The sequence below is a fragment of the Vipera berus genome, assembly GCF_964194415.1.
Source record: "Vipera berus genome assembly, chromosome: 2".
In the NCBI taxonomy this organism is placed as follows: domain Eukaryota; kingdom Metazoa; phylum Chordata; class Lepidosauria; order Squamata; family Viperidae; genus Vipera; species Vipera berus.
Genome location: NC_138203.1, coordinates 25,309,174 through 25,331,304, shown reverse-complemented (window position 1 = coordinate 25,331,304; position 22,131 = coordinate 25,309,174). Strand labels below are relative to the sequence as shown.

Sequence of the window (22,131 nt, the reverse complement as noted above, 5' to 3'; positions counted from 1 at the left end):
ATTCTAATGTGTGATATTGTACATATTTCAATGTGCTATTTTTACTTCAACATCTAGTTAAACAGATGTGGAACTAAGTGATGGAGGGACAGAAGATTCAGCTGTCAAAAACACATTTAAGTTCTTTTTGGTGATCATCTAAAGGTGATCATCTAAGTCCTTAGCTGTTTTTGTTTTCTTTGGGTTGCAAACTCTTCTTGGATATATTGACAGTCCTGGACTATGGATGCAGTCCTTGCCTCTCAGAGTTGCATCTGATGCGATCCAAATACAGATGCAATTTCTAAGCACATGCCCCCCCAAACTGACTAGCTTTCAGTGCTATGGATAGAGGCAGGGCCTCCTGAACTGAGAGGCACATCTTGTAGCACTATATTGTCAGTCACTTTATCTTGTCTGTCCATGTGGTAAATTGGTAAAATATAGGAATGATTTATGATTGCCTTCTCTCATGTGGTATGAAAAGATACTTTTTCTATTGCCATTGTGCTAATCATCTACCTCTAGCTTTATCCTTTATCACTGCTGTCCAATATAGGTGCCTGCTTGTGTCAGAACCCTGTTATTAATTGTGCATATTCTCTGGGTTTAGGTTGTTCAGGTTCTGCCATTCTCTGACGGGGGGAGGAGGGGTAGCTGGGGGGTTGTAGTGCAGTAGACCATTTCCTCTATCTACTTTGATGTATCCTTTATGGCAGGGGTTCCCAACCAGGGGTGCTTGCAACCTCTGGGGATGCGAGACGATATTCCAGAGGGTGCAAAAACTTGGGTTTTCAAAATTATAGTTTATATGCATATTCATTGCCATTATTTTAAACTTGTCAGAAGTGTTCTACGGGTGCAGGGTATAGAAAAGGTTGGGAGCCGCTGCTTTATGGGGTGTGAAAGGAATGCCTCGGGGTCATCTGCCTTATCTCAGCACACAGGGAGGTACTAGAGAAGACCTAACAACCTTGAGAGAGGCGCCTTATTGGTTGCTTTCCCACAGCTCGATGTCACCTGTTTGAACCGGCCGGATGGACAGTTGGGGTGGGGTTATTATTTTGCGGGTTTAACCTATTGATTTAGGTGGGAAGCCCTCAGATCCTGCCTAGCTTTGCTGCTTTCTGTACCTGCCAATAAAAGTTCCTTTTGAAATGAGGCCAGTTTCAAGACTTCTGCTAGAGAAACAGAGGCAGGTCCTTACAGCTTGGTAGAGAAACAGAGGCAGGTCCTTACAGCTTGCTATAACTGAGTCAATAGGATGACCTTCATGCATTGGATGACCCTGCTGGAAATATGCACTTGGTGTTCTTTGCTCTTCCTTTCCAGGAACATCCCCCTAAACTTCCACAATTCTGCATAGAAACATCTGTTAACTGGCCAAGATTCCATGGAGCCAAGAAAGAAAATGCCACATTCACTGAGGCTGTCAAGGCATGCTTTTGACCTTGGTTCTTTATGTTGTTGAAAAAGCTGTATCCCAGGTCCAAGAAGCCAACATTCAAGGTGATTATGCTGTGGATTTCATATTTTTCCAACCAAACAAATTCTTTTTAGTTTTGCAAATGACACTTAAGAGACAATTTACTGATACCAACAAATTTGCTGCCAGCAGTGGGAAAACTCCCTTAGTATTCGTTATTTTCTTTTTGCAGGGTAGATTTTTCAGTGAAAAGGTAATGCAAAAGCTGGAGGCCAATAAACTTTCTAAGCTGAAACTTCTATTTCATACTCAAAGCATTTACTTTTTGTAAAAAATACTTTTTTGCCAGAGAATAGAAACCTACTTTAGTACCAATGGACTGAAAATTAAAACTGGTCTGGAGATGCTGAGCTTCAGGACCAACCTCAAGCATTTACAGTATAGAGTCTGTAGCTGGTATACTTAGCACTGAATACCTAGCTTCTCCATATGTATAAGGGAAGCTATAATGCAGAAAGCAAGGTGGGAAAATTGATAAATAAGTAGTCACAAGTTAACAGAAAAACATCTTCAAATATTGTTCAGTCAGTGTGAATTTTCATCTATGATCGTCTTTATCCAGGAGATATAGGTGTCTGTGAGCTGAGTATAGATGCCAGGGTATTGGGGATCGTCACATTTTTTTACAAAGGAGACAATACCTAATTGCTGCCCGTTGCATATCAAAGGCCCACCACCATCACCCTGAGAAAAAAGACAGACAAGGGTGTGTTAGCATTCACAAAAGCTAAGATAGCTCTGCTGATATATACAGAAAAAGTAACAAAAACCAGCAGTTAGATGGCCCTAAGTCTAATTTTTGCTTTTCCTAGGATCACACAATCGAAAATTAATGGCAAAATAACAACTCTGGTTAGTAAAAAAAATATTTTTAACAACTTAAATATATTTAATTTCAAAGAAGCTTAGTAGGTTTATTTTGCACAAATCTCATTTCTCCCATAAAATAAAAAGGGGCAGAAAATGTTGCTTCTTCAATACCCATGACATCTCTGCACCACTTCTGGGGTTCTTGGAGAAAATAATAATTTTAAAAGTTCATTGGTGGAAGAAAAAAGTTCCCTGTGCCTAAGGCATATCAAGACATAAATGGGGGTGTAATGTGTTATGTTCTTAATTTAATGGATTCTGAGCAATTTGAAACACTGGCTTCAAAATGGCAGGCTTGGTCAAGTGATCAAAACCCCACCCATTTTTAATAGGCAACATCTCATACATACTACAGACAGGTAAAGGGGATGGGGCTTCAAGTTCCTGGTTGGATCCACTGTTTTGAAGCAAAGGACTGTTGCTGTGAATTATCCTGCAATTCATCACCCCAAGAGCCAGATGGTGTTAGCCCTTTGAGGCTGTCCAGATTAGGGAGTCCACTCTACACGAAGACTAGAACTATAGTTTATTGAGATAGTCTTTAGTAACAGAATCTTGCATTTTCCCTTGCCTCCCTATTATATGCGGAGGAGTCAGGGAGGAATTATTTTGGTCTTTCTCTAATATATTCTCCTTATCCTGGGCTTAAACCATGTCTTTCCTTATGTGGTTGTAAGAGTTTTGAACAGTTTCTCAAAGGTCATCCCTATAAGTTCCTACAGATGACTTAAGTTCCTTCAGTTGATCAGTAATGGAAAAGCTTATCTCTTTCAAAGAGGACAGTCTTGTCTCTGAAGGGCTCTCAGATCCAGTGCAATGTAAAAAAAAATCCTATAAGAAGAGATAGTAGAAACCTAACACTCCCCTTCACTTGTTTGCAGATACTGCAACAATTACAAAGGTCCTATGGTCAGTGGGGAAATCAATAGGACAATAATTCTCTCTTCTTAAATCCACAATGTTATTGTGAGGATATATCTTTCTACATAAAAGAATGTACATGTTTGACGAACATTTGTATCAACTCTTTTATTCTAATTTTTGAAAAAACATCTACTACTATTTATATGTGTAACCTCTTCCAATTCTGGTGGACTATGGGCAAAGAAAAATGAACATTTAAAAAGGATATGAACAATAACAGTAAGAAATCCTGGTACATGAAGGGCTTATTTAGCCTAAGGGCCACATACCTGTTTCAAAATGCTGTTTTAGCTTGTATGCAAAATACTTATAGACTAGGGGCCATCCTTATCTTCGGAGCTAGTGTTCATACAATGGGGCCACAGCTAAAAATAAAAGCAGGTTTCATGACTCCTTACTCTTCCAAAACCACATGGGGTCTATGGAAGCAATAATCTTACCTGGCAAGCAATCTTAATCTGCACAGTTATCTTACCACACATAAATCCTTTCCGCTGTTTTTCTCTCCAGCGCATACCATCTTCATTGTCACAAAAGGATGAGAATTATAATGTTTCTTGTCATTGCAGATATTTCTGTCAACGATGGTGACGTTAACTGCACGGAATTTCTTAAATCTCCTTCTTTTACTAATAGTTCCCCATCCTTTTACCATGCAGGAAGTTCCTGCTTTGATATCATGGGCAGAGTTAGGAAGTGGAATGACGTTCATTTTAAGCTTTGTTGTCATAATATGAAGCTGATAAGAAAAAAAAAATAGCTCACTTGAATTAAGTTTTGATAGATGCTGCTGATTATATTACTCCCTAATCTAACTCAGATTTGTGGGAAATTAATCTTCTTTTCTTACCAGTTGGTTTACTTTCCCACTCCAATAAAAGGGCATATTTGGAGTCTGCAGATGAGAGGTAAATCTCATATTCGGGAGGAGTTCATGGCTTCCATGACGGCCATGGACCTGACCCAAATAATCCAGGGCCCGACTCATGGGGGGGTCACACTCTCGACCTAGTTTTTCTATCTGCACAGTGGCTTGATGATCTGGGAGGGGGCTCGCCAACGATTACTCCCCTGTCATGGTCCGATCATCATCTCCTACGGTTGGTCTTTCGGTTTGCTGCCCCTTGCTGCTGGGCTGCGGAACTGACCAGGTGGTTCTGCCCCAGGTGCCTGATGGACCTGGAATGGTTCCAGACGACTCTTGGGTCTATAGCTATCTCCCCCACTCACAGCTTGGCTGACGCCTTGGTGGATGCCTGGGAAAGGGCTGCCACCGAGGCGCTCGACTGTGTTGTACCCTTGTGACCCCTGATCCGGCGCAGATCCCGTTGGGCCCCATGGTTTTCTGTGGAGCTCCGGGAGATGAAGCGTCGGAGACGGGGTCTGGAGAGCAGTTGGAGATCAAGCCGGTCTGAATCTGACTGATTGCGGTTGAGAACCGCTACGAGGCTTTACCTTGCGGCGATGAGGACAGCGAGGTCTAATTACTTCGCTGCCCTCATCGCGTCCACAGATAATCGCCCGGCCGCCCTGTTTAGGGTGACCCGCTCCCTCCTTAATCAGGAGGTGAGGGGGGAGCCCTTGCAGGGGCGGGCCGAGGAGTTTAGTCATCATCTTGCGGACAAGATTGCTCAGATTCGGGCTGGATTGGACTCTGACTGGGCAGAGACTGACGGGGAGGAATCGAGCGGTCTTGAGAATGCCATTTGGATTGAATTCGATCCTGTGACCCCGGATGAAGTGGACAGGTTCATGAGAAGACTGAGCTCCACCACGTGTTTATTGGACCCGTGCCCCTCCTGGCTGGTGTATTCAGCTCGGGAGGGGACACGAGGCTGGTTCCAGGCAGTAATAACTGCTTATTTGAGGGAGGGTATCTTCCCCGCTGCCTTGAAGGAGGCGGTGGTGAGGCCCCTCCTCAAGAAGCCTGCCCTGGACCTGGCTATTTTAAATAACTATCGTCCGGTCTCCAACCTTCGCTTTTTAGTGAAGGTTGTTGAGAGCATGGTGGCACATCAGCTTCCCTTGTTCCTGGAGGAAACTGATTATCTAGACCCGTACCAATTGGGCTTTAGGCCCGGGTACAGCACGGAGACGGCATTGGTCATGCTGGTGAATGACCTCTGGTGGGCTCGGAACAGGGGTTGCTCCTCTATCCTAGTCCTGTTAGATCTCTCAGCGGCTTTTCATACCATCAACCATGGTATCCTACTGCGGCGTCTCAGGGGGTTGGGAGTGGGAGGCACTGTTTTACAGTGGTTCTCCTCCTACCTCCTGGGCTGCTCGCAGTCAGTGTTGACAGGGCAGAGGTCGGCTCCGAGGTCTCTTGTTTGTGGAGTTCCTCAGGGGTTGGTCCTCTCCCCCCTCCTGTTCAACATCTATATGAAGCCACTGGGCGAGCTCATTCGTGGTTTCGGGGTGGGGTATCATCAGTACGCTGATGACACCCAACTTTTTCTCTCCACCCTGAACCAACCCAGCGATGCCCTCAACGTGATGTCCCGTTGCCTAGAGGCGGTCCGGGTTTGGATGGGGAGAAACAGGCTTCAACTCAATCCCAAGACTGAGTGGCTGTGTATACCGGCATCTCGGATGAACCAGTTTTGTCCATCTTTAATTATGGGGGATGAGGTGTTACCCCCCATTGATAGGGCTCACAACCTGGGCGTCCTCCTAGATTCACAGCTCACTTTGGAAGATCATATAGGAGCCGTGACCAGGGGGGCTTTTGCCCAGGTTTGCCTGGTGTGCCAGTTGCGGCCCTATCTGGACCGAGATGCCCTACGCACAGTCACTCATGCGCTTGTGACCTCCCAGTTAGACTACTGCAATGCTCTCTACATGGGGCTGCCCTTGAGGACCACTCAGAGGCTTCAGCTGGTGCAGACTGCGGCCGCGCGAGTTGTGATGGGAGTTTCCCGACACTCCCATGTAACACCTCTTCTCCGTGAGCTGCATTGGCTTCCGGTTGCCCTCCAGGTGAGATTCAAGGTGCTGGTGATGACCTATAAAGCCCTAAATGGCTTGGGTCCGGGATATCTGAGGGAACACCTGCTGCCGGCATCAAGCTCCCTTCGTCCTGTGTGCTCCCACAGGGAGGGTCTTCTCAGGGTGCCGCCGGTCAGTGAGTGCCGGCGAGTTATCCCTAGGGGGAGGGCATTCTCTGTGGGCGCGCCTGCCCTGTGGAACGACCTGCCTGTGGAACTCCGGACCGCCCCCAACCTTCGTTCATTTCGCTGGGACCTAAAAACCTGGTTGTTTGATTTAGCTGGCCTGGACTGAGGGGTTTTAAATTTTTAAATTTTAAATTAAATTTTAAATTTGGGCTAACGTTATTTAATTCTATTTTAATTTTAACTGTATTCTAACTTTTGTACTGTTTTAACTGTTTTTAATTTTGCCCTGTAAACCGCCCTGAGTCCTTCGGGAATAGGGCGGTATAGAAATCTAATAAATAAATAAATAAATAAATAAATAAATAAATAAATAAATATTCCAATGCTGAGATAGTAACTCTTTTCTGCTACAGATCAGAGACAAATGTTTCTTCTCCCTTAATTCTGGGACAGGTGAAATGAGAATGGAGCTGGGGAAAGAAGTAGATATAATGGAAATAATGAAAACTGTTTGGCCTACAGCCCATGATTTCCCTTGCTTGGTTTATAACACACTCAGAAATAACTGATGGAATTCAGAGCTGGTTCCAGATAGCATATTGGTATTTCCCAGAAAAGAGTAAGTGCTTCTGCAGAGAAATACTTCTAATATCCTCAGAATGCTCACCATATTATACAGTACAGCAGCTATAAATAATCACTTTTGAATGCCTGCTAATTGAAGGTGATAGAATGAAGCTGAGTAGATATACGAAACAACAGACAATACATTTTTGATAATGGAGTTTCAGCAGGCCTACCATGTGAAAAAGTTTGCTCTTACAAATTGCTCAGGTATTTGATGAATTCCCAGGAAATTATTTTGCAATCTGAACAAGCAAAAACTCTCTTGAATGACAAGCAGGCCTCTACCATCCAGACTGCGGAAGTTCCAGTTTTGGGACCTTGTTGAAGTTAAAGTCTTTTACACTTCCATTTCTCCATTTCACTCTTCTCTCTTTGGTTCTTATTTTGATTATGCATTTTGGCTTCCTGGCTCTAGTAATTTTGATGTTTTTAGGTTTTCCAGTCTATCATTATACAGTAATGATCATTCCTGATTTGTTAAACCTTAATGGTTTGATTATTTTATTGTGTTATTGTTTTATAAAATTGTCAATTAATTTGTTTTGATTTGTTGTGTTTGGTCAAGAGCCAGGAAATAAGCATAAATTTTAATTACACTCTGCTCAAGGTTCATGCTCATGTCAATAAACACAATGCTATAGTTTTTTTCTCAGAACGTTCACAATCAATTTACAGATTTACCTTCAAAAGCATAATATCATTTTCAAATGTTTTCGGATTAAATCCTGGGTAGAAAAAGATTTTAGTAATGTTTATAAAATCTCTTCCTTCCTCTTTAGTTATGGCTTGTCTTCCAACACCAATATATGTTTCTTCACTCCTAAAAAGAGAAGTTGACAGAGTATATAGTAATTCAATATAGTAATATTTGTCTTCTTATATCTGTCCTTCCTCTTACTTTTATACTATGTTTGTCTTTGGGCATCTTCCCCAAAACATCTCTCAAATGATTGAAATTCCACTTTACACAGCATAATGCCAACCATGTATCTGGGGGACTACAACTCCAAGCATCTGGAATATGTAGTCATTATCAAAGAACAACTGCTGCCTTTCCCAAGCCCTTGGGAAGGATTTGGTAGGTGGCAGAAATGCCAAATCCAGTCTGGCTGACTGCACAGTGAACCATAATAACATCACTCCTATGTGATTTATTGACTGACTGATTGATTGGTTGATATGTATTTAACAGTTGTGTTTTCCTGAGTTAATTTAAATCCTATGGTAGGCAATTATTTCTAGCACGTTATTCTAGAAATCAACTCTAGATATCTGGGTAGAAAAGTTCTAATAGGCTTGCCTAAAGTATGTCTGAGAACTGATACAATTGCAAGAAAACTTTTGAACAAAATTTGTATACTCACGGAAAGCAATGGGCTGCTGTTAACACCCAACTCGGTTTGATGAACGTTCCTGCACATAATAAATGTTTGTGTTTGATGAGACCAACCATGTATGGTATTGAATGTTCTTCCTCTTCATCTACATCTGCAGATTGACCTATGAGAAAAGCCAATTGGATCAGGTTGAATAAGCATGTCACACTATTCTATTAATTGTGAATTAACTATTGAAGAGCTCCATTCACTGACTGTAATCACATGCAAGCAATGTGTCAAGCCCCGTGGGCTTGCCACTTCAGGGAAGGGAAAGGGAGGGGAATTCCCCTTTGCCTGGGAATCCCTCTGCCTGACCTCCAAACAGCTGAGGCTCCTGGCTGCATGCTGGACTGCTGGAGACGACGCTGGAGGGGGGAGGCAGAGACCAGCTATGCTGGTTTTAGGGATGGACGCCAGATGCTGGCTGGTTGGATGGGGGGGTGGAGCTAAGGGGATTGCCTGTATATAAGGCACTGGGAGCAAGACACTCCCAGTGCTGACTTTATTTGCTATTATTTGCCAGTCAATAAACACTGGTCAGAACGTTCCTGCCCAGCCAGCTACCTTGTTGACCATCATTTATCATTTGTGGAACCCGGTCTGGTAAGGACTCTGACAGAAAAGTCAGCTAAATAAGATGATCACACTAGTTCTACTTCTTCTGTTTTCATATTTATAGTGAAGTTTCTGTTGCTGGAATTTCTCTGCACAGTTTAGAACCCAGCAAATCAAAATTTTAAAACATACAGTGAAGACTTTTTGATGCACAAAATTACTCTGTATGTGCAAAGGGTGACAGAGGAGGTTAGCATTAGAGCACTTATTCCTTTTATCCTTATATTTAGGATATTTTTCCAGTTGCAATTGAGGAGGGTATTATGATTTTGGACCAGTAGGTTCATTTCACAGTCTGAGACTGTGTCATGGGAGGTCTAACAAAATAAATGTTGGGGAGGCTTGTCCATACACAAAATGGCAGCCAGTTGCAAACCAGCCATTTTATAGAAGGAAACAGGTTGATTCCTGTTATAGAAGGCTCCCTTTCCTTCCTCAGTTTACTTGGGGTGGGGGGCAGTAGAATAGTGGGACACCATTCTTTGCAAGACAGTGGAGCCAAGCTGTTTTTGAAGTAAATATATGTGTTTGAAAAATGTGATAGTTATAATCTTTAAGCCACAATGAACAGCTTGGGCTGTGATAGACTATTATCAGAGAGAAATGCAGTGAAAGTATTTTGCATTTGGATATGCAAAATTCAAATGTATGGATAGCAACCTCAAGTGCAAAATGTGTAGAAACTCTTTGAAGCTTTATTGCAATGCTTTTCTATTTGGGAGAGAAGATAATCCCTTTGCTCATGGTGTCATCAGGGTCCAATGCTTTTATCAAAATGATCAATCAATCAGAATAGAGCTGGAAGGGACCTTGCTCTTCTAGTCCAACCCCCTGCTCAAGCAGGAGACCCTAGACCATTTCAGACAAATGGTTGTCTAGTCTCTTCTTAAAAACCTCTAGTGATGAAGCATCCACAAGATCTGAAAACAAGCTATTCCACTGGTTAATTGTCCTCACTGTTAGGAATTTTCTCCTTAATTCCAGGTTGCTTCACTCCTTGATTAGTCTCCATCCAATGTTTCTTGTCTTCCTTCTGGTGCTTTGGAAAATAAGTTGATCCCCTCTTTGTGGCAGCCCTTCAAATACTGGAATACTGCTATCATGTCACCTCTAGTCCTTCTTTTCTCTATGATGACAGCAGCATCATGCAAGGGTAACAGATGTTTCCACCTCTTTCATATATCCATGTGACATCACAGAGCATGTTCGAAAGATATGAAATTTGCATCAAGCTGGAGTGATGCGCCCCTTTGATCCTCTCCTGTGGTCATCTTTGCCTTAGCACAAATCCCTCCATGTATCATTGAGGCTTTGAGAAAAGGCTTTATTCGAAATCTTTCAAAGCGTTGTTGGTGCTAGAAAATCAGTTGCTAGTTGGGGAAGAGCTTTTACTTTTTGGTGAAGCAAAGGGTGGGGATTGGGGTGGGCATGGAGCTGGACCCGGTGATGACAGAATGGGGATCTTCGGTTTGAGAGGTTTCTATTTCTTTAGACCACCTTGTTCCCATTATGGCAAACCTCCCATTCACTTTAAACAATTGCCTTTGTGCAATAGACAAAAGTGAGGAAAATACATTCACAAAATAGCACTTACCCCTCTGGTTTCTGAGGAAGAAAATGGTAATAGAAAAGCACAAAACAAACAAAAGCTCCATAGATGCTACTTTGATTTCACCAACAGCAAGATATTCAGTATACACTGAATACATAAAAAAAACCAGAATTCATTTGCTAAATGCATTCTTGGCAAGTTCAGAAATATTCAGTCATAATAAAAAGTCTTTGGAGAAGGAGGTATCATTTCTAGGCTGCAGAGTTTAGCAAGGTGTGCAGTGGGGCCAGAGAAAGAGAGAGAAATTAGCTGTAGCTATTAAGAGTTTTCACAAAAAAGGGTGTGTTACAATACTGTAGGCAGAACACTAATCCTGGAGAAAGACTGAACAAAAGTCTACTAGAGGCCCACATGATTATGACATCAACATTCTGTTCCTCCAGTAACTTCTGGAATTGTGTGATGGGATGGATGTTCATCATTCTTTGGGACAGATCTTTGGAAGATGGCTAAATCCATCAGTAAAAACTCTGGAGGACGGGTGCTGTCCCTAAGGTTTATATGATGTATTCCATACTGGGTCAATTGGTGGCTCACTTCTTTCAAACAAGAACCTTCTGTAGAAGCTCACCATGTAATACAAGATAAAAGGAACATACAGTGATTCTGTTCTCATGAGAACAGAACCCCATTAATAGGCATCTTAATTTATACATTCTAGTAATCTAGTCTATTCTAACAACCGGTGGTTTTGTAGCAAGGACAAGCTATTTCCTGTCAGTTTCAAACCTCTTTATTTATTGTTTCTTGACATTGGTGAGAAGGAGGTAAAGTTGGCAGACTAGGCAAGCATGAAACATTTCCACAGAAAGTTGCATTTCAGTTAGTTGTAGAGTTAATTAAAATAAGAACCACCATCAAAAGGTGAAAGAAAATTCTTAGAAATATGCTATTGAGCACAATTTAGGTTTGACTGGGGAAGGGTCAAATTGTCAACATTCATAAATACTCACGATAAGCCATTTTATTTATTTAATCAGTATAGCTTCATGCAATACTATCTTTTCTGTTCAGTGGGTGCTCAACAGAATGAACCAATATAAATAACTAAAAAAGTATATCAGTTGAAAATGCTGAACAATATTTCATGCCTTGGAAATAAAGAATAATTATAAACTCATAAAGAAGGATTGATTATTAAATGTTCCACCAAACAATGTTGTCTTCCCCAGCCATCTAAAAGACAGTTAATCTAGGTAAGATTCCTTCATTGAGAAATGCTATAAAAAAGCGAAGTATTCTTCTCCAATTTCACATATCTAGAACACAGATCATGGGACTGGCTTCACATTGCAAATTCTAGAAAGGAAAAGATCTGTCATCTCAAATGTTTTGATTTCATAAACAGAAATCAGCATCTTGAATCAAGCCTGGGAAAAAAACCCCAGAGGTCTATCCTATCCTTGCATAAAATATTCTTGCATAGTATATTCTTGTGTTCTTGCAAATGTATTGGCAGGGTTCAAACATTGTACTACACGCATGCACCTATTCATTGTTGTTTCAAACATGGCTTCAGAGGAAGCAGTTCAGATATGGAATTGAGCCAAAAAGGAAATAAGTTATTTTCTGTTTCACTTTATAAGCAGAAATATATGAAATGCTTCATGATTTCAATGGGCAATGAAGCTGCTCTTGCTATGTAGAATGTTAAGCATATGTCTCATAAGCCACTGTTCCCAAGCACAAGGGTAGTGTAAATCATCCATGGGATTATATAGTATGTTTGATTACCATCAGTGCCTTTTAAGTTTCTTTCGATGAGCTGGGATCCTCCTGGATGTACATTCCCCTACATAAACTGCCATTACCCCATTCTCTATATATGGTCAATATTACCCCATTCTCTATATATGGTCTTCCCTGTGTAATTCTCCTTCCACTAATAGCTAGTGGATGCTTTGGAGAATTTCTGAATTAAATGGCTGTGCATTAGAGGGATTACTGAAATTCAATGATGTCATAATGATTTCTAGAACACAGGGTTGATACCTGGGTTTCCTTTGTGGTTTCAATTCAAAATGAAATTGCTTTGAAGACGACTACACATACTGCAAAGAAATATTGTCTAAGAACCAAAAAGTCTTACTTGCATAGCTGCTGTGATAATCTTAGAGGTTCTAACTGAATTTATAATATTTATAAGGTTCTAACTGAATTTATAATGTTTTATGTTATAATGGAATTAAAACTACTTTTCAGCCTACAGGTATTTGTCTTTGTTTTTATTATCTTGCACTGTCTGCCAGATAGTAATAGTTCAAAAAAAGAATGTCTGGGATGAGATGAATCTGTAAGAATGCTTTGGGCTTTCCTAAGACAGTACAGTTCATTGGGGGGAAGGGAGGAGGAGAAGGCACCCAATAATCCTCTGGGTGACCCTCTGAAGCGTTTTCTTATCTGCTACTCTGCAGTTGGCAAACCACACACAAATGTAATAGGTTAGAATGCTCTCTATGGCGCAACGGTTGAAGGTCACCAACAGATAATCTAATCTTGTAGTCAATACCCTGCCTCATATCATCTCAGACAAATGTCTATGGAGATTCTCAGTCATCCAGGTCACGGTTGTCCAAGAAGCTTCTTGAACAGAAGTGAAATGTCTTCAAAGAAAAAAACAAGAAAGTCTAGTTGCCTCCTGAAAAGGCAGCTTTGGGATCTCAGACAAATGGTTGTTCAACATTTGTTTGAAAACATCAAGTGATGAAGACTTCATAACTCCAGGAGACAAGTGGTTCCAGTGCTTTTGGTGCCCTCCCATTGCCACTCATAAAAGTAATGTATAGCAAGGGTCTTCCAACTTGGCCCTTTTAGGACTTGTGGACTTCAACTCCCAGAATTCCTCAGCCAGCATCGCTGACTGAGGAATTCTGGGAGTTGAAGTCCACAAGTCCTAAAAGGGCCATGTTTGAAGACCCCTGGTGTATAGATTCATAAAAGGTAAAGGTAAAGGTTCCCCCGCACATGTGTGCTAGTCGTTTCCGACTCTAGGGGCCGGTGCTCATCTCCGTTTCAAAGCCGAAGAGCCAGCGCTTGTCCGAGGACGTCTCCGTGGTCATGTGGCCGGCATGACTAGACGCCAAAGGCGCACGGAACGCTGTTACCTTCCCACCGGAGTGGTCCCTATTTTTCTACTTGCATTTTTACGTGCTTTCGAACTGCTAGGTTGGCAGAAGCTGGGACGAGTAACAGGCGCTCACTCTGTTATGCGGCACTCGGGATTCGACCCACCAAACTGCCGACCTTCCGATCGACAAGCTCAGCGTCCTAACCCACTGAGCCACCGCGTCCCTACATAGATTCATAAGAATTCTCAAATAATAAGGACTCATGTGTGCATATCTGGGAATTTTGCAATTGCAAAGGACCTCCAATTATATAAGAATAGTCCAGTTATGTTATGTCATCCCATAGAAGGCATTTAGAAGCCATTCCCAGCAGAGAAACCCATTCTTCCAAAGTTTGCCACCAGCAAACACTGGATACATAGCACAAATGAACAACAACAATAACAAAATGGTTTTCAACAAGGATTTATTTTCTTCTGCTTTCTGGAAATAAACTGCCATTTCATTTGTAATAGACATGCTAGACTTTATCTAGCAGAGTAAGTGTTCAGGGAGAGAAAGAAAAATAAAGTGAATTTCTAGAAACTTGTCCTTATCTTTTATAAAGGAAAAAAAAACTTTGTTACAAAATTGCATTTAAATAGAAAACCTAAATACTAAAGGTGATCAATTCACCTCCAGATGAATTCATCTGAAGTCAATGTTATTTTTAGCCGGCTGGCTCAATGGTTGGGCTAGCTGGGTATGGTGTGACTAGTCAAATGCATCTGGAGGGAAAATATTGGAAAAGATTGTTTTAAAGAAATAATGAATGAATATAACAAAAAAGAATGCCAACATCAAACAATAATTCTATAAACTGCCTTGTATAACACTGTTTATCCAACGAGAATATCTATCTGTCAGAAGGGTGTAGATACCAGGATACTTAGGGTTTGCACATCCTTTGCCAAAGGAAACGATGCCTCTTTGTTCCCCTTTGCATATCAAAGGACCACCTGAATCACCCTGCACAAGGGAGAAGAAAAGGGGGGGGGGGAGTTGTAAAGAAAGATTTTGGATTATTTGCAGCAGTTGTATTTATTTATTTATTCATTAAATTTCTATGCTGCCCATCTGACCGATACCGTGACTCTTTATGCTTTTCTCTTTTAAGGGACAATCACAGGGCTTTTTTTTCTCATAGAACGCTCAGAACAGAGTTCTGGCACCTTTTTTGGATGGAACCTTGTAGGCTAGGCAAGGCGGGTTGTATGATGTGTGAGTTCTGGCACCTTTTTCTTTTACAAAAAAAGCACTGAACAATCATAACATACAATAATGAAGGATTCATGCCATTGTCATCTCCTGATTAGACTACTACATTGTTCTGCAAGGCCCTGCTACAAAGATGATTATCAGAAGCTGCAATTCACACGAAGTGCACTGGCCTTCTTGATGACGTTTGCTAATCAGCTTGGCCAAATAGGATAGCATCTCTGGGAGATGCTGTGGTTGCTGGCAGGTTTCTGTTTAAATTCAAGAGGCTTGTTTTTATGTATAAAGCTCTAATTAGCTTGGGCTTTAGTTATCTTTGGGACTGTATCCTTCCAGTTTGGATGGGGAGGATGGGGGACAGGATGCTTTCTCAATAGAAGTCCCCTCACTCTGGAATAGCTTGACCCCCCCAAGGCCAGAAGTGGAGAAAGATGCCCAGATCCTGGTTACAGAATCAGCCTTCTGCCCTGAAGCATGTAAAAAAGGGGCAGGACTTTGAATGTCTGGTTTTGGCTACCATCTTGACTTTTTTGACCCTCTGCAGACCCCCTTGACTGAGTACCTGCCTTTCTATGTCTCTGTCTCTGTCTCTCTGTCTCTCTCTCTTGGTCAAACCTATTTTTCAGAATTAATGGGGTGGAAAAAGATGGGAAGAAGGAATCCTTGATATAAAAGAGAGGTAGATGGAATTCTACAAAATAGACAAATGACCCCAAATCTAAAATGGTACTTTTCAGAAAATAGCTGCATTTTTGACTGTGCATATATGCTTGTCCCCCCTGTGTGCATGTATCTCTGTGTGGGTGTTTGTGCTTTAGCTCATTCCCCTCACTGCCAGCCATATACTGTATATTCTTGAGGAAATGACCAAATACATTTAGCTGCATAAAGATACCATCTATTCTACAAGTGTGAATTCTGAGTAGGTGGAGAATGTAATCACATTTAGGCAAACAAGGAGCCAGCTGCACTTCAGACTAGTATTCTGAAAAATTCACATTCTATTCTGCTCCCCACCACCACCAGTATTTCATCGATAAGTACAGGTAGTCCTTGACTTAAAACAGTTCATTTAGCAACTGTTCAAAGTTACAATAGCACTGAAAAAAGTGACTTATGACCATTTTTCACCCTTAGAACATAGCAGCATCCCCATGGTCATGTGATCAAAATTCAGACATTTGGCAACTGATTCGTAATTTATGATGGTTGCAGAGTCCCAGTGTCACGTGTACCATTTTTGCGACTTTCTGACAAAGTCAATGGGGAAGCCGGATTCAGTTAACAAATGTGTTACTAACTTAGCAGTTGCAGTGATTCACTTAACAACTATGGCAAGAAAGGTTGTAAAGTGAGGTAAAATTCACCTAACAAATATCTCACTTGGCAACAGAAATTCTGGGCTTCTTTGTGGTTGTAAGTCAAGGACGACCTGTACTTTTTGTTAAAGATTCACCAGAGGCCATAATGCAGCCAGTCTGAATGGATATATAATTCCAGATGGCTTTTTTGCAATTGACTTTATGATGGGAAGATTTTTACTAATTTTACAGTTGTTAGAGCAGGACTTTGATTTCTTAGAACACTAGAAGCTTGCAAGTATGATTACTAATTCTTTCAAATTCTGTTTCCATACACTAGTTTTGAGTTTCAAAAATTCAGAGTAGGTAGATAGATATACTTACTTGGCATGCATCCTTGTCTCCTTTTGTGTCACCCACACAGACCATATTCATTGTTATTAGAGGCTGAGAATTATAGTGCTTTCGATCATTGCAGGTGCTTCTTGCAATGACAGAGACATTAACTTCACGGAGAACATCTGATGGTGTCTTACTTCCAGTCTTAGTAACCCCCCAACCAGCTACCAGACACTGTGTTCCAGCCTTGAGGTCACTATACACCCGAGGAAGCTTGATGATGGCCACATCCTTGTTAAGTTTTGCTTGTTTATTAAGCTTAAATGGGACAAGAGGGAAGGCAGAAGAGATTAAACCTTACATTAATAGTCAATATGGTGTGTAATGCATCATATGTTAGACTTAACACCTTGGAGAGTCACCCCATCTCAGCCTGACCTACGTTACAATGTTGGGCAGATACAATGGGTCTGAGAAGCAATATTTATACCAGTGATGGCAAACCTTTTAGAGACTGAGTGCTCAAACTGCAACCCAAAACCCACTTATGTATCTTCGGGTGCCAGGTGGGTGTGGCCCATTGGGTGGGCGTGGCCCATTGGGTGGGTGTGGGTGCAGTAGTAACGGCAGACTGGGTGGGACTAAAAAGTTCAATCAATCAATTCCAACTTTTTTTCCCACGAGAAGTTAAAATTGATTGATTGAACCTTTTTTTTGCACATGGTGGTGGAGGCCTAAAGTGAAAAGGTTTTATAAAACCCAGCTAAAGGCCTAGGACTGGGGCAACAGCGCGCGTGCCCACAGAGAGGGCTCTGCATGCCACCTGTGGCATGCGTGCCATAGGTTTGCCACCACGGATTTATACTATTTAAGCCCCTTGCAATAAAAACAAACTGTAATAGGAATAACAACAATGTTATTGCTTTGAACTTCCTTCAACATGTGTAATTTTACACCTGCTGATCATTTATATAGGCATAAGAACTCCTTCCTCCTACTCTCCATCCCTGACATTAAAGGGAAAAGTAAGTTTCCATCACTTGAGTGTGAGAATATTCTTCGTTCCACTGATGCCATCATCAGGGGTGGTTCCTACGCCAATCAATTGGGCCTCAACTGTCATGCTCCCCTTATGGACTGCTTGTCAGCCCTTTGAGGTAGGTCAGATCAACAACATGAGGGAATAATTATTCCCTTTTCTTCGCCTCCCTTCTCAAAGCTAGAGCTAAATCCCTTGTACACTGATTTCTATAAAGGCATAGCTGCCACCACAATCAAGTTAGAACCATTTGTTTAGCTGCTCTTTGAGATTATGATGGCACTCAAAAAAGTGACTTATGACCAGTTCTCACACTTCTGATCACTGCAGCATCCCTGTGGTCATGTGATCAAAATGTGGCCCCTTGGCAAACAGCATAGATTTATGATGGTTGCAGTAACCTAGGGTCATGTGATTTCCATTGGCAGCCTTCCCAGATGGCTTATGACAAGCAAAGTCAATGGGGGAAGCCAGACTTGAATGTTTCACTTAATAACTGTAATGATTTGCTTAATAACCATAGCAAAAAAAGTCATAAAATTCGGCATGATTTTTTTAAGAACGGAAGTTCCAGTCCCAAATGAGGCTGTAAGTCAAGGACTCTGTATTCATAAAGAAAAGGAGAAACCATTCTTGCCATCCACCCCATGTATATCATGTATATCCTGTAGAACATACCTGAAGAAGCATAATGTCATTCTCCTTTGTGTCACTATTATAGCACGGGTGACGAATGTGCTTATTAACCTTGAAAACTTGTTTTGTTGTGTCTTTTTCTGAATGAATTCCAAGAATAACTTCAGTGGCTTTTGTTCTAAAAAGCAAAGAGGATAAATAAGAATTGAATAAAGTTCATTTCTAGCAAGTATAATGCGGTATAATATCAGCTGAAGGATATTAAGTCTTATCATTTGGCAATTCAATCTTATGTGCTTCTTCAGAGTTAAATTCTACTGGTTTTAACCTTGTTTATTTCCTGGTACATAAGTTTAAGATATGGAGGCAGCAGGCTTAGATATATTCAGTTATAAAGCAACATTTACTTCAATTTTTATTAGGGTATTATTTCAACAATGGAAGTAAATATATTTTTGATAGGAGATGCAAAATACTTTCAATGGCCTATTTCTGGATAAGTTCAATAATAAATTACAATACATGAGCATTCACACCTATATATGCATATTCTGGAGGTTGAAAATCAAAGAGAGGTCAAATTACATGCCATTTTCACAAGAACAATAACACCAATAATGTGCTGGGAGGTTGTTAATGTCTTGCTTTGCTCTACATGGAAAAGAAAAATTGGGACGAGGACCTTTGAGAGAACAGAAACATTCTCTATCATCATCTACAGCAGGGGTCTTCAAACTTGGCCCTTTTATGACTTGTGGACTTTAACTCCCAGAAATTCTCAGCCAAGTATGCCACACAATCTTGTCTCCTATTTTGCCCAAGTTTTTGGTTTATCCCAGTTTCTCCGTTTTGTGGCTTCTGGTTCTTCATCTGTTCAGAGCCTGACCATCAAAACTAGATTTTTTTTTAATGATGAGGTCAGAATTAGGCCTGCTGGGTTTTATGATCATGGAATTAGAAAAGTATGAGAAAGCAATATTGTATATGGCAACTGTGGCAAGATTATGGTATGCAAAAGGTTGGGAAAATAATGAAATATCTATGATGGAAGATTGGATTACAAAGTTAACTGAACTCACAAAAATAGCAAAGCTACCAGTCTGGATACAGAAAAAGAAAAAAAAATAATTTCTTTTGAGAAGCTGGAAACCTTACATAGAGTTTTTGTTGAAAGAAGAAAACAAGTCAGATTAATGATTTCTTCATTTGGGAATTCAAAAGGGTCAAAGAGAATAGGAAAACTAATAAAGTTATAATTACTTGATAGAAAGAATGTATATTTTCTTCTCTTTTAATTCCTTTTCTGTTTCCCCCCATTTTCTTACTTTCAATCTCTTTTTGTACATGTTTATTCTATTGAAAAATTCAAGTAATGCACACAGGCACATATACACACACACAAACATAGATTGGATTTCTTTGCTCATTGCCACCCCTAGAATTTATGCCAAGAAGCTGGGATCAGTGAACAATTTACCTGAAAGATGATACCTAGCAGACAATTTCTGCTTGGGTTGAAAATTTAGGTTTTGCTCATCCCTAAATTGCAGTGCTATATTATGCTTGGAAGAAATATATAAATAAAACAAGATTTTAAAAAGAAATAAATAAAAAAACTAGCAAAACTTCCAAACTTACATGTTGCAGTGAGCTGCTGTCAATACCCAGTTTGATTTGATCAGGGTCCCCCCACAAAGTTTTGGGTATTTGATCTTGGCCATAAAAGGTTTTGAATGTGGAACTGATTCTTTTCCTCCAATGATCCGGGCACAGTGATCTAAACAGAATGAAGAAGCCAAGCTAATCACGAGTCACAAAATGCAACTTTAGGTTAATCCATTAGTTAAGGAGGAAAAAGAAGTCAACAGAATATGTGAATCTTTCATCATACAAAGTGCTCACATTTTGTGTTATGGTGGAGTATCACTAACCAATCAAAGCAATTTTGCCCTTATTAACACATTTCTCACCTTTAAATTGGAGCACTTCCAGTTTTGGTTTGCTTATCTTGGACTTTTAGGGATTACATCTGGAGGACACCAGATTAGAGAAGTATAGTTACATACCTTGGAGCATATAAAATATGGATGTTGCTGGGTCCTTCTATTATGCTTGGAAATAGCTAAATTTAATGATTACTTTTCATTAAAGTGTATTTTTATATGATTTATACTGAATATCTCAGTGATATTGGGACATGTATCTTGCAAGAGCATTAGTGCACAATGTTACCTGACAATTCTCTTCTAAAAAGCTAAATGTTCTGGATTACCTTCTAGAGAATATTGAGCAAGTCTGATTCTCACTAAAGTGCCTAAAATTAAGTACTGATTAATTTTAAATTAAAGTTTAAATTAAACTTAATAAACCAATAAATTATTATATTTAAATTAAATATATTGATGGATACAATGCACAATTATCTAATAATTATTTTATATACTTTGTGCTTTATTGAAAGAAAATAAAACAGAGAGAACAAGAATGAAAGTGTAAGGAACAGAGAAAAGATGAGAAAACAACCAAATTTCTTCCTTTGCCTCTCTGCCTCTGTCTTTCCCTCCCTCTTCATCCAGGCCTTTGCTGAGGAAGAGTAACAATTCTTCCTTTTTCCTATTCTCATCTGAGTTTGTGTTCTCTGTCATCACTCTTCCCAATAACCAGTACAGTAGCCACGTCGCTGATTAATCAACAGAAATGTCAGGACAGCTCTGCTGCAGAGAGACTCAAAAGGAAAAAGTAATATAAAGGGAGCGAACTTACTCATTACTGATACTGATTCACATTGCCCTTATACTTAGAAATGGTGGGATTCCAATGCAATAATATAAATATTTAAGAATTAAATATTGCAATTTACAGTATATGCAAGAATAAACCTGGTATTTTACTCAGGTTGTCCTCTCCTGATACAGTCCCAAACTCTGGCATTATATGGGTTGGGTGTGATAAGGTCAACAGCAAAGATCTCATTGGTCTGATATAACAACAACTTATTGAAGCTAACCATTCCTGACACTTAATGAGTGATTCAAAGCCTGTGAGGTTGCATGAACAGGAGAAAAGGTGTCAGATTTGGACTTTGGATCTCTTCTGTGTATATATATGTGTGTGTTTGTGCATGTATATAAAACCATATGCAGTATATATATCCTGAATCTTACAATAGTTGCTTCTCTTCATTACTCATGGCTTTTCTAGTATCTGTAATAAAAACTATCCTCTTAAAAATATAGCTTTGAATCTCTCCTGTGGGCCTTCTACTTCCAGTATCAGTTCAGCCTGAAGGAGACCTGAGTAGTTTTCTTTTCATCACTGTCCAAATTCAAGGAGAAATCCATACATTTGAAACAAACAGCGTGGCTTATCTGGCTTATCCTTTCATTGATCATTCTATAGTGACACTATCAGAAATGAAAAGAAATTAACAATAAAAAAACTAGTATGATTTAGCACTTACCTCCGGGAATGCCGAGAAGAAAAATCACAACAGAGAACCACAAGCCCATTAGAAGAACCATCATTGCTTTTTTGTATTTCTCCACATCAAAGTAGAGAATCTCTCTCTCTATATATATACTGAGGACAGAAAGGAAGTGGTTGTTTGTTTCATCCTGTAAAGAGCATTCTTTCACACATTGTGAAACTGGAACACCACTAAGACGTTCAAAGTTATTTTCATTTCTGGTATGAAGACTGTGTCATGCTTATTTAACATGGTTAATGAGGTGGAAAATAAAAAAAGATACCTGAGTTAAGTTTTCATGTTTGCATTTAACGTTATGTGAGATAGATGTGTGGGTTGAATTGCTGAGTAAAAATTGTATGATGAGGCCATTGAACCAAGTAAATATCATATACAGGTGATAATGTTCTCTTTATT

At 40.2% G+C, this 22,131-nt stretch overlaps 2 protein-coding genes across 2 annotated transcripts; both read right to left on the bottom strand.

The window, feature by feature from the left end:
• Positions 1-1,990: 1,990 nt before the first annotated feature.
• LOC308661460 (granzyme A-like) lies at positions 1,991-10,504 on the bottom strand (the record flags this gene model as incomplete). The annotated part of the gene is made up of 4 exons (XM_081316391.1): positions 1,991-2,149; positions 3,735-3,998; positions 7,684-7,822; positions 10,389-10,504. 4 exons carry the CDS (start codon positions 10,502-10,504, stop codon positions 1,991-1,993), a joined length of 678 nt encoding a protein of 225 aa, XP_081172517.1.
• Positions 10,505-14,346: 3,842 nt separating this feature from the next.
• Positions 14,347-21,784, bottom strand: LOC308663653 (granzyme A-like). The gene is made up of 5 exons (XM_081320238.1): positions 21,709-21,784; positions 19,887-20,025; positions 18,291-18,426; positions 16,619-16,891; positions 14,347-14,684 (listed from the first exon to the last, which is right to left on the bottom strand). Exons 1-5 carry the CDS (start codon positions 21,770-21,772, stop codon positions 14,529-14,531), a joined length of 768 nt encoding a protein of 255 aa, XP_081176364.1. The 5' UTR covers positions 21,773-21,784; the 3' UTR covers positions 14,347-14,528.
• Between the last annotated feature and the right edge of the window lie 347 nt (positions 21,785-22,131).

Bases quoted from the DNA above. Each gene is read 5' to 3' on its own strand.
- LOC308663653 (XM_081320238.1), bottom strand. From the start codon at position 21,772: ATGATGGTTCTTCTAATGGGCTTGTGGTTCTCTGTTGTGATTTTTCTT. The intron at 20,026-21,708 runs GTAAGTGCTAAA...CATTCTGTTTAG, and splicing joins TCTTCTCGGCATTCCCGGAG to ATCACTGTGCCCGGATCATT. The intron at 16,892-18,290 runs GTATGTTCTACA...GTCCCATTTAAG, and splicing joins ATGACATTATGCTTCTTCAG to CTTAATAAACAAGCAAAACT.